The sequence below is a fragment of the Labrus bergylta genome, chromosome 19, assembly GCF_963930695.1.
Source record: "Labrus bergylta chromosome 19, fLabBer1.1, whole genome shotgun sequence".
Classification (NCBI taxonomy): Eukaryota; Metazoa; Chordata; class Actinopteri; order Labriformes; family Labridae; genus Labrus; species Labrus bergylta.
The window spans coordinates 4,223,945-4,237,043 of NC_089213.1; the positions used below are offsets into that span (position 1 = coordinate 4,223,945).

At 40.6% G+C, this 13,099-nt stretch overlaps 2 protein-coding genes across 2 annotated transcripts; both read right to left on the reverse strand.

Moving 5' to 3' along the window:
- Positions 1-179: 179 nt before the first annotated feature.
- Positions 180-5,036, reverse strand: xkr8.2 (XK related 8, tandem duplicate 2). Its single transcript, XM_065948384.1, has 3 exons — positions 4,623-5,036; positions 2,419-2,612; positions 180-2,232 (listed from the first exon to the last, which is right to left on the reverse strand). Exons 1-3 carry the CDS (start codon positions 4,916-4,918, stop codon positions 1,448-1,450), a joined length of 1,275 nt encoding a protein of 424 aa, XP_065804456.1. The 5' UTR covers positions 4,919-5,036; the 3' UTR covers positions 180-1,447.
- A 235-nt stretch (positions 5,037-5,271) lies between these two features.
- On the reverse strand, positions 5,272-9,505 carry xkr8.3 (XK related 8, tandem duplicate 3). The gene is made up of 3 exons (XM_020642297.3): positions 9,177-9,505; positions 7,504-7,691; positions 5,272-7,365 (listed from the first exon to the last, which is right to left on the reverse strand). Exons 1-3 carry the CDS (start codon positions 9,503-9,505, stop codon positions 6,623-6,625), a joined length of 1,260 nt encoding a protein of 419 aa, XP_020497953.2. The 3' UTR covers positions 5,272-6,622.
- Between the last annotated feature and the right edge of the window lie 3,594 nt (positions 9,506-13,099).

Below are 13,099 nucleotides of genomic sequence, written 5' to 3' on the forward strand. Positions count from 1 at the left end.
CTTTAGGAGCACCGTAGATAAGCCTCCGCGGTGTCTCCCTGTAGTCACCGTGATGGGAAAGAAGAAACGCTTTGTGACAGCTCAGTTGAATCTTTTTTTTTTATGTTTTTTCATTCATTGAAAAATGAGATGATAATCTGTGTGGATCGTGCACCAACATGCAAAGGCTCAGAGAAGGCTGCATTCTTCAAATGACTTTATTTAAGAATATTACACAATCTCACAATGTCAACAAATTCAAGAAATAAACAGAAAAAATAAATAATAAACAGCTGACGCAGGATAGGGACTATGTTTCTGTATCTTCCAGCAGTGTGTCTCATGAAGTGGTTACATAAAGTAGTGTGGAGTTAAACCCCTAACAGACTCTATCAATGCACGGCTGTTTGCTAAGCTGCACTGACAGTCGAGCAGATAACAGATAAATGAGTGACATGTCAGTGGTAAGATAAGAAGTTCATGAAACATCATGAAATCGTGAAAATACTGACAGATTAAATATTGTTCATGTAGACATTTCAATATAACTAAGACTGACTTGAATAACATTAAAGCTTCTGTGAGCAACATTCAGTTTGTGTCACTTTTGGCGCCCCCTGTGGACAAAATTATACTCTTTGTCAGTGTAATATGGCTTTCACACTCGCACAGTTCTTCTGCCAGACCCATAAAAAATGTAAAAAATCTCAAACACACCTAACACACATTACAGAGAGGAGCAGAAGTTAACTTTCAGAACCTAGCTACAATGAGTGCTGGTGAGAAGTGCTATGAAACAGAGGTTGTGGAGGCACAGCTCCGTCTGTGGACACAGGCCCTTATAGTGTAGTAGAGCATACACTGATGCTTGATCCAACATGATGTGTAAACGAGTAAGTCAGGAGGACTCCAGGGGCGGTTCACTTGAAATTCTCTAGTGCATAATGTGAAAACAGTGCAAGTAGTGTTTTCAATACCGAAAAAAAACTCATGAAAAAAACTGTGCTTTTTTTTTTAACTGAAGTATTTCCAAATGTTTCATTGCTTGAGAATTCTTACCATTGGAAAAGTAAAAGGAAATATGTTTGTTTCTGCAGCTGGATGTTAATCACTTCATCTGACAACGACCCTGCAGAAGCAGTTTCAGTCATCAAATATAAACGTATAGAAAAAGTCCACGGTATTGCTGATGGTTTTGTTTGATGTTTTTGAGTCATGAAGAGACGTCACTATTAAGTTCAGTCTGTTTCATGAAAAGGAAAAAAATCCTCACAGGAGCTTTAAATATCGACCACAGCTTAATAGTTTGTGTTGTACCGCTGCATGAGCTGATGCAGCGCTTATGTCACTCATCATGCTGCGTCTGTGGGTAACCATGAACCAGGTGATCGTCACCTATATCCGAGACAAACCACAACACTGCACGACCGTGTCTCTAACCCCCCCTGTGGATGTCAAGTGACCCAGGTCAGGAGTAGAAGTTCTCGGCCAACTTCCTCATTCTTTTATTGCAGAGTTTAGGTTGAGGTTCAGGAGGACTGGGAAATCTGCGAACTGTAACGCCCGAGTCGTCTTCCATGATGGGTGTAGCCGCAGCTGAATGAAATAAGACAGCGTCTGGCACATCTTCAGAATTTTTTTCAGACAACGTTGAGGACATTTCAGAGTCATCCCCTTCCAAATCCGCTTTGACAAGGTTTGGATGGCAGAACTTGTAATAAATCATTTTAAAGACGAGGCCGAGGACGTAAAATGCAAAAACACAAACAGCAGTTATTATAGCACATGGAGGTGGAATTTCAAAATATGGCGGCTCTGTGATCATTTTCCAGCACCACAATCCACAGAGGAGTGAAATATCAATCAGCATGTATCCGTGGTAGATCAGAGTCCTGAACCTGGTCCTCCCCTCCCCCACATTAAACCAGTCGAAATACCAAATGAGGCCCACGGTGGCTCGGTAAAGCCACTCTCCACACGGACCGTCCATGAAGTTGGTTTTGGATCGCCAGACAAAGAAGAACAAGACGACCCACGAGCAGACGAAGTGGGTGACGATGAAGCAGGGCAGCGCCGAGGCGAAGAGGGCGAGGGCGGCGATGCGAGACGCGACCAAGAGCAGGTTCCAGAGAAAGTAGATGATGGACGAGCCGATCAGCTGCTTCTGTTTGTCAGGCAGGAAGGAGCGCAGGGAGCGGTGGTACATGGTCACACTGCAGGCGATGGCTGAGGCTGAGCCGAGGGCCTTCAACACTGAGGAAGAGGAGAAAAAGTTAACTACAGAGCGCTACTAAAGAGTGACTCATGGAGGATGTGATTTGATTAGAATGGCAAACTAAGCGATATTTAAAAGTATTATAAAGGTGTTATATATTTAAAGTTATCATCCCTAAAATAGCCGGCATGAAATAACTCTGAGACACGAGGAACACACTGCACCTGCCCAGTGGTCGAGCTCTCCGCGCTGCAGCATGATGGTGAGCATGAGGACGAGTTGAGGGGCGCTCTCCGAAAACGTCTCGATGAGCCGCAGCATGCTCAGATCGTGGCTCAGGAACACCGCGACGTCTCCATCTGGCTTACTGAACTTTGAGAAGATGCTGCGTATAGAAACCTCCACCACACCCGCATGCCTTAAAAAATAAATACACAAAACACAAAGTTATAACCATGGCAACAACAACCATAAATTGAAGGCTTATCCCATATAGCAGGAGCCACAGAAACTGTTCAGATTATCTTGTGTATTCGAGGAAGCCGTGGTGTGAACTCCTGAGTCACACACTGACAAAACAAAGACGACACACGCTTCTGTTGTGACATAATAACCACGTGTATCAGGCGCCGCCATGAGAAGGAACTGAAACACATCATGTCATTCATGTGAGGGGATGAGCCAGTCGTATTTTCTATGATTACTTCATCTGGCATTTTCCTGAATCACAATGATAAGAAACAGAAAGTGGAAGTTTCAAGATCAAGTTCAAGATAATTACACTGAAAAATAAAAATAAAAAATAATAATTTCAGCTCCTGTGAGGACCTTTTCTCCAGCGTGCCACCTCTCCCTTTGTCACACACCTAACCCCCCCCCCCCCGGCAGTAGATTCAGGCATTAAAAATAATACAGAAGTCCATCATTAGGCTGATGCTCTCGTTTGCTTTTGTAGCTCAAAACGAGTGTTGATCTCAGTCGGTTTCATCACCAGCGACAAACTTCTCTAAGGAGCTTTAAAGAAACCTGCATTCTAATTCTTTTGACGCATAAATAAATCTTTTACAAACGTACCAGGGGTGGTCAAAATCAGAACAAACTGAAAGTTCCCCATAGGAGCTTTAGACAACTTCTCCATTCGTTCATTAATATTTGCAGTTGTAGTTCTCGTTTTACAATTTCTAAAATCACAATATTGCGATGAGCATTTTATTGTGAGCAGGTTATGCTACTGTTTCATAACAGTTTAGCCTCATTGAGACCTACAAATCTGACCCTTATTCAGGCTAATGTAACAGCGTTTCTTAAGGTGATGTCGATCATAAGTTTAACCCTTGGTTGTCTCGTCGTTAACTGTCGATAAACTTCATTAAATGTATCTTCAGGGTCGGGAAGCAAGAGCTCAAATACTTAAAACGTCTGTCCGTAATATAATAAGACATACACAGACCGAACGACTCACTTCACTTGTCTTAAAACAACATCACTCCGTCGACCGTAACCATGAGCAACCTTAAAGGCAAAGTGCATCATGTCAAACAGTCACTCTTGCAATTGTATGCAAGGTACCAATTTATAAATGAAGTTAAAAAGTCAAATGATGAACTAGGGCTGTGCTCAAAATATCGATATGGCAATATATCATCATGTGCTCCTTGCAAATACATGTACATGAGGATGTTACAGAATCGATGTGGCTGCAGAGTTTTGAAAGTCAGTTGACCGATGGTGCAGTTCACTGTAACACCATAGCGCTGGGATTTAAATATTTGAAATTATTTCTAGGATCTCTGAGGAGCTGAATTGAAGTGATTGAAGTTGTAGGATCATTAATATGCCTCTGCAGTTAAGTCTCAACAATGAAGAGCAGCTGCTGTAGTGAATACTGTGTATGGCATGGTCATTATCCAAAATCAATATATATTAAGATATGTAACGTAGCATGGGATTGTGGGAAATACCCAGCGCTATAATGTACAATACAACAAAATAAAACTTCACTTCTCATCGCCATCTTACTCTCATATTACCCAGATAAACATGGTATGCCTTCGTTATCTATGTCATTATCCAAATGTTACCATGTTATTACTGTGTGACATGCTACCACATTGGACATTATGTAGAGAATCTTAGTTCTGAACCAGTGTTACAGTGTAGTTTAGATGTGTATGAAGAACAAGTGTTGCACTGGTTATTTGTTTTTCAGAAATGGAAAGTTTCCTGGCAAGCAAACTCAGGGTGTAGCTTCCTGATAAAAAAGAACTGCATGAAAAAGGGAAAACGAAACAAACACTGCCTGATTTTCAACATTACTTCACTCTTACACACACCCAACTTTTCACACACACACTTCAACAAGACGGCACGCAGCCTGGAGCTTTTGGAAAACACCAGAACTTCTATAGTAAGAGCAAGTTTACACAACCTGAAGTAGATTCCCAGCTGCAGCACATGTAGGATCTTGAGCTGTCCCTCATTCACATATTTGTCCACCTTCGTGTACTTCCTGAAGTCCTCGTAGCTGTACCAGAGCCAGCTGAAGGCCTGGACGAGAAAAGACGAGCCCACCAGAAACAGCAGCAGGACACTGAGGCTCACGTAGGCCTTCTCCTGGTACAGAGTCACAACGGCCCAGACATCCAGCACTATGTCCAGGAGCAGGAACACAAGACCCAGGCAAGTAAAGAGGAAGTCCACCGGGGAGTACTTGAACACACCCATAATTCACACAAATGCTCTTTAAAGTGCCAGCGTCTGGTGAGGCTACATTCTTAAGAATAGAGCTGTTCACACACCGCTGCACAGGGTTTGAAAGATAACTGAAAGTAAGCAAAGACTCTAAAGTTCAGTATTTAAATTCGGTGTAACCCCGCCCACCAGCTGAGTTTTGCTGAAGGGGAATTTAAAGGCACACTGTAGAAATATTACCAAGACAAATTAACGCCCACATTTAATGCTGAAAGCTGTTTATATAATAACCAAGCTCTGCTGTTTTTACATCTTTATGGAGCTGTAAAATCAAATAAAAATAGGAACAGGGAGACCAGATTAAAAAAAAAAACAGAAGTTCATCAGAGGATACAACAGTGTTCCCACTTTAATAATTGCACATGGCGAATGAGGTAAAAGATTAACTACCAGCCCTGACCTTGACTTTTGGTTGCAGCAGAGTGAATGTGGCAAAGAAGTAGATCTACTACACCTTGTTTGAACATTCGCTGGAGTAAAACCATGAACTGAATTAGCATTCAAAAACAAAAACAAATAACTTCAAGACACAAATGTTTTTCAAAATGCTCTGAAAGAAACGTGTGACCTAGTTCTTAGTAAATAGTAAACAGTTTGACAGATTCAACACTCAAACAAGCTGAACAAACATTATAGAAACAGAGTGTTTGTACCTCTCTGACACCTGACGCTACAGTGATGTCATCTCTGAGCTAACATAGAAAGAATTAGCATTTGACTTTTACTTATTTAACAGAACTATTAACATGTCGATCAAAACTGGCAACCCGTAGAGAGGTCTAAAACTGTAACACTAAAACAAAATTAGAAAAGGAGAACTTATTGTTACATTCAAAGTCCTGAAGTAGCTTCCTGTAATAACAGCTGTGACACAACACACATTTAGAGAGCCCTTGTTTTGTTCTCATGACGAACCTCAAAAATTAGTTTGAAGATTAACGACACATTTAGAATAATACAAGATCTCACAGCCCAACTAAACCCCCTATAATGCCCATGATACTATGAGGATTGTCATTTTTTATTGCATTTTAGTTTGGATAAGTGTTGTAAAAAACAAGGTTCTTCTCTTCACTCTTCAAAGTGTGTATTTAAAAAAGTGCGAGGCATTCAACCGCAACAACAGTCGTGTTTTAACACGTATAAAATTGACTCCATATGCAAAGATATCTAAATATGTTTGTCTTTTGTAGAAAATGTATTAAATTAAAACTACATTTCACTTTGTTTTTCTATAAAAGGTTTCAAAAAGTACACCAGTTCAAAGGGTGTTTGAGAAATACGACAATATATGACTTGAAAAAATAAGAATCTATAAAAACAGCCAGATACTACAGCTGTTCATTTGAATTATAAAATCATTTTAGTCTGAAAATCTATGATAAGGAACACTGGATGTGTGTCTGCTAGCTTCACCAATGTGATGGAGTAACTAAATCTTTCAAGCATTTTTCTGATTCGTCAAGGGAATTCCAGGAATGGTCCATATTGTAATAAATGCACTGATGTATAAAGGGTTTGGACACATGGTGCCCACTTTAAGTACAGTATTTTAGATTAATGTATACTGAGCTTCATGAAAAATTGTACCACAAAATCAGAGACATTCTAAAGTGAGATTGAGAGGTGAACATTTTTCAGTAGTAAACAGTTGGATGTAACACGCAGAGTCGGACATCAAAGATGTGCAGACTCTTCGTTTTTAGCGTTTTTTAAGACTTTTTGCTCTGAGTAAAAATGAGTAGCATGGCAAGCCATCCGTTTGTTGAGAAGCTCTGAGGATATGGCTCCGTCCTGGATGGAAAAGTCTCTAACTGTCACTTCTGCATCAGGCAGATCGTCGGGCAGCCCTGGGTCCCTCATCGGGGGCCTCCACAGCCTGGGGTGGAAGCAGCAGTAGTAGAGGGTTTTAAAGAGCAGCCCCAGGAGGTAGGTGAAAGGTAGAGTAATGAAGAGAGCCAGGGCGTATGACTCAGTCTGCACAGGGTCCTTGTAGCACCACCAAGTCACCAGCAGGATGACTCCATCAGTGGTGATGAAGGTATGGTAGATGAGGCTGCGGGCCCTGGTCCGACCCTCCGCTACATTAAACCAGCTGAAGTACCAAATGAGCCCTACGGTGGCCCTGTAGAGCCACTCCCCGCTGACGCTGTCCATGAAGTCCGTCCTCTGTCGCCAGGCCCAGAGCACAAACACGACCCACAGCATGAGGAAGTGGGCGGCGATGTACCCGGGCAGGACAGAGGCAAAGAGGGCGAGGGCCGCCACACGCGGGGCTATGAGCAGCAGGTTCCACAAGAAGTAGATTAAAGAGGAACCCCAACCCTGTTTGGCCTTGTCTGGGAGGAAGGAGCGCAGCGAGCGGTGGTAATCCACCACCATCCAGGCTATGGAAGTGGTCGAAGCAGCGATGCTCACAACTGCAGAAAACGGAAATGTAACCATCAGTGTAGCAACAAGCAGGAAGTAAACACAAAACACATTTGTGGTGTTTAATTACCACGACCCAGACATGAGGTTTAAACAAGTGGGCCAGTAACTAAAAACGAGAGACTCACACTGAACGGTCCTGGCCTTGTTTGTGCACAGCATGACGTAGATCATCAGGGTGAGCTGAGGAGCGCTCTCGCAGAAGGTCTCGATAAGCCGGAGCATGCTGAGGTCATGCGTCAGGTAAACGGCGTACTCCGAGCCTTCCTCCTTCCGCCACCAGACCCTGAAGCCTTGTCGTATGGCTGAGATGTGCCTGCATGGATGAGAGAAGCGCTGATCGTAAGAAAAGCTCACATTTATGGTTACTGCCCCGATCACGCAACATCACAAAACAATGCAACTCAACCGCCTGTGAGCGTGACGAAATCCATTCTGACACGATGCATTCACTTACCGACAGTCCAAACATTGGCTGCCACGTTAACTGAATATTTGTGCAGTTTATTCATGCAGTTTTTTCCCCCACATACTGGATTTACCTGTTGCAAAACCCCAAAGCTCAAATTCATGGTTACTGCCCCTGTCACATGTTATTAACTCCATAACACCATGAATTAACTTTCAGGAAGAACCTGAAACACATGAGAAACACTCCTGCAGTGAAGGTGGCTGTGGATTCATTTAGATTAGATAGATAGAATCTTTATTATCATTGTATACAAGGACACAACGAAACTTTGTTAGCAGCAATCCTAAACAGCAGCGTTTACAAAAACAACAAAAATATATTTGTGGTGATATGAAAGAGAAATATGCAAAAAGTGGCCAGAGCAGTTGTTGTTGTTCAGTGAATTAATGATAATAATAATAAATAATAATAATAATAACTTTATTTATATAGCACCTTTTTAAAAACACAGGTTTACAAAGTGCTTTGACAAACAGCAAAAACAAGAACAAACTAAACCAAACACAGAAGAACATAAACAACAGCAAAATACTAAAAAGAATTAAATACAATTCAACAGAAAAGAACCCAAAGTGCACGATACCCAACAGACATATATAACCCGACCATCACAAGAACCATTATAAGAACCATCATAATAACCATCACAAGAACCATTATAAGAACCATCATAATAACCATCATAAGAACCATTATAAGAACCATCAGGCAAAACAAGAACCCAACAACACGAGCTGACACCAAGAGGAGCAAAGATTTAAAAAATGTTAAATGTAAATAAACAGTTGTGGTGACTGAAAGAATATATACAGTTATTATTTTTGCAGTGACTGATTAATTAAACAAATATAAATACAGAGATATAGTGCAAATAAGTGAAGTTATGGTGCAGTGGCAGAGTATATACAGTTATTATTGTATATATATACAGTTATTATTGTGTATATACAGTTATTATTGTATATATATATACAGTTATTATTGTGTATATACAGTTATTATTGTATATATATACAGTTATTATTGTGTATATATACAGTTATTATTGTGCAGTGACTGGATGAGTTTGTGTCCACATCATCTCGTTTGAAGTCATTTAATTCATAAATTATGTGATTACATTTCTGCTTTATTTAGGTGTCTATACTTATCACCTTCTGCCTCTTTTACTTCATTAACTGTATTGTTTTTACATTTACATTTAAATTGATTTGTGTGTGTGTGTGTGTGTGTGTGTGTGTGTGTGTGTGTGTGTGTGTGTGTGTGTGTGTAATTAAAGTTGTTATTATTTGTCTATTCATTGTGTCTGCATTATTATTTTTTGATTACCTGCACAGGAACCCCAGCTGCAGCACATGCAACAGGCAGGACAGCTTGACTCGGTCCCCGAAGAGCACGGTGGTTCCCCGCCGGGTCAGAGCACTGAAGCCGGGCAGCTCTCGGTCGTACTTGAGCCAGAACCAGCTGAACATCTGGACCACGACGGACGACAGCACCATGAGGCCGACCAGCACCCCGAACCAGAAAAAGTCGCCGCGGCAGTAAAACTCGGTGGCCACCCACACATCCGAGCCCCAGTCCACCAGAAACGTGCAAACTCCGACCACGGAGAAAGCGAAGTCGATCCAGGAGTATTTTGAAAAAGTGGCGCGGTCCATGTCGCTGGTTAGCTAACGTTCGGCTAACGTCGCGAACCGTTATTTCCCTCCCGACGCGACTTCTCCTTCTTCAGCCCATTGAGGACGACGCTTCCCGACACTTTCACATCGGAGCAACAGGTTGGACTCACTCGTCGAAAGCATTTCCACACGTTTTACACGGTTTTTTTTTGTTGTTGTTGTTGCGTGAAGCCTTTTAAAGTGGGAAAAGAAGTGGCAGCTGGTGTGATTTTTAAAGGTGCCCTGTTTGTGTAGCTGTAAGCCCCGCCCACCGCCGCCGGGTACTGTGCAGCGACCTATGGCAGCGACAGGTCACAAAGTTACCGGGATGGACAGGTTTTTAATAAGTTTTTAAAGAAGGTTTTAACCGATTAATCGCTCTAGTGGTGCGATAAGTATCATCAAACAGTTCTGATAATGCAATAACTCAAAACATTGTTTGAAATGGCAAAACGTGCATGGGCGGTTCTAGACAGGGGCCAACAGGGGCCCTGTCACACTGAGCTTGGTCCCCCCCCCCCTGTGGCCACCCCTCCAAAAGGAAGAGCCCCCCCCTAATAACACATATTTGACTCAACAACCGGACTCACAATCTAGCATTAAATACTGTTACTGAAACAAAAAGGACAGATTTAAAAATACTTTTTTACCTACTGCAATCGCACTTTATAACGACTCCCCTTTAAGTGAGGACAGAAGACATTTAAACTTTTAAACTTAAGCCTGAGCTGCATATATCAAACTGTATTTTGCACACTTGACTGCTTTTTTATAATAATTCTTTATTTATCTATCATACTATGCACTGGCAGAGCTAGTGTTTTGTACTGTTATCTATGAGTAACAGCTACTTATGCACATGGACCATCCATAACACATTTTTATCCTGGCTATGTATTGTGGGCTCATTTTTTTTGTATGGGTGGGATATGTATATATGTGTTGTGTTGTGTGTTTGTATGTATGCTGGCTGCTGGAACACTTACATTTCCCTGCTGGGATGAATAAAGTATATCTTATCTTATCTTATCTTAAATATAAATCATGGTATTTTATGATGTGTGCTATTATTTGGCATCATAAATATATTTATTTTAAAGCGATCATCTTTGTCTGTTTTTCACCTGGGTTTAATGTTCCCCTCTGACAAAACAAATGGCCCCAGTTCGGCCCCCTCAGTAGAAGTGTTCTAGAACCGCCACTGAACCGTGCTTGTCCATCATGATAATATCTTTCTCTCCTTACTGTAATCTGTTCTGCACATGTTACATTTACAAATCATCCCTGCACTCAAGTTCACTTCATTTGTCTGTCTACTCGCCGTTATATTGTATAGTTTCTGCTAATAATATGTCTACACTCATGCACTTTAACATATGTATCACTGATTGCACAGCTCTCTATGTCAATACTGTCCATTTACAACTCTGTTTTTGCACATTTACATTTAATCTTTCATATTTAAGACCAGTAATGCTAAGTTAAATCCTGGTTGTATATATTCACATTCTTAGTTTTGATATTTTTAGTGCTTATTTACTTTGTATTTAATATTATATTATGTTTAGATTTGCTAATATTGTGTTTTTTACTCATATTGTGTGTTTGGATAACCTGCTGCTGTAACGCCACAATTTCCCAGTTTGGGATCAATAAAGTAATTCTATTCAACGATTCGACCAAAAGTTTTGTTCTAGGCTGGGGGTCGAGTTCATGGGTGGAGATACAAGGGGAGGGTATTTTTTATACCAGAATCCCACTGTGACATCACAAGGAGAGCACATTTGAAACGCACTTTTCTCTGTGTTGTAAGACTTATGCAGACCACAAACAAAGGACTGGATGGGTTTATTTCACATTTTTTGGGTCAGTAGACTCTCAGGCTACCCAAACATATGTTCAAAAACACTGTACAAGTGGATTTTTCATATAATGTCCCCTTTAAAATTAAGTCTATTTTAGCAGGCGGCTGTTAATCTCCACAGCTACAACGTTAACCAGCATAATAAAAAACTATGAAGAAATTACCAATCTTCTCACTTTTTGTCTCTTTTGCTATTGTTTGCCATGTAAAGACCAGATTCATAACCAGCTAAACTCTCCTCACAGGAGCTTTAAAAACTTCTATTGCACCCTTGTGAGATAAAAAAAGATTAACGCATTCATTTCAAGACCTTTTTGCAATTAACTAGTTAAATTTGGATGGACCATGTTTTACCTAACTCTGTGGGCACTGCATGCACATGGGCTCAGAAAGCTTTCCCCCTTTCCCCCCCTTAGTGGCAGCATTGCGTAAGGTTGAATTTATTTTTGTATAACTTCATTATTGATTGAACAACTGCTGCCAAAGCCCAAAATGTATCCTTCCAAAGTTATTTGTATAAATGTCCCGACAATAATCCAAACGACTCCTTACTTCTTGATGATAAGGACTTCTTCCTTCCATTTGCCATGCACCTTAACTGCCTCTGCTTTATCTGGTCTCATGCACTAAATCACTTTATTCTATCCTTTCTATTTCAGTATTCATACAGTTCTGGTTACTTTATTCCTGTTGTTTCTTATCCATCTTTGCACTACGGTCACATTTATTTATCTCATTTTTACCTTTACAGTTATATTGTATATATTAGTTCTGTTGTTCCATTATTCACCATGCACCTTATAACTTATCATTTAGTTTTTTGAATTGAATTGAATTACATTTGGGAAACTGGAAATAGTATTTGGGGCGCAAGAGGATGTTTCCTGCGTCATACATGAATAATATAAATATAACAAGTTAATTTGTCGATTACATTACAGCACTAAGCGATGCTGCTCTACAAAGGCAAAAGACCTTAACTCGCCAGAGTGTAGAACTGAGAAAAATGACTTCAAAGTCTTTTTGTTGTCCAGCCAAATGAGTTGCAGGCAGAATATTGGAAATGTGGCAATTCTTTGTCTTTTTAATGAGTTTATTAATGTTCATAAAAATCTTTAGCTCAAACATGACCTTTAACCCTTATTTGGAAGTTAAGGTACTCTGCCTTTGCATTGCCTGTACAATAATAACAGGTCATGCCATTTGATACTGTATTTCACTTGGTTGCATGGTTAAAATAACACAACCAAACACTATTTCTTTGCAACACTTTGGTCAAGCTACCATGTGTGTCAGAAGTGCTTGATGACAGATATTAAAACAAAGGCATAACACCTTAACTTCACTACAGTAAAACAGTAACTTCTCTTTGATCCGCAGTAAAACAAAGGCAGAAGTCCTTAACTCAGTTTGAGCATTACGGAATGCTGCAATACAAAGGCGAAGACCCTCATAAGTAAAGTTACTGGACTCTGCCTTGGTTTCTCGAGGGAAGAAAGCAAACACAACCTACTATTTTCTAAAAAAAAACAACACAATTGACTCAAGTTTTCTGTCCACATAATAAAGCACATCGGTAATGTTCCAAAAAAGAAAAAAAAAGTTACTGCCTTTTGCCTTTGTAGGGTAGAATACTGCCTGTAAACAACAGCGCAACCTGTGAGACTAAACTCCGGCCACACTAACCCCCTGCGCTCAGAAGACACGCCCCCTTCAGCCACAACCTATTG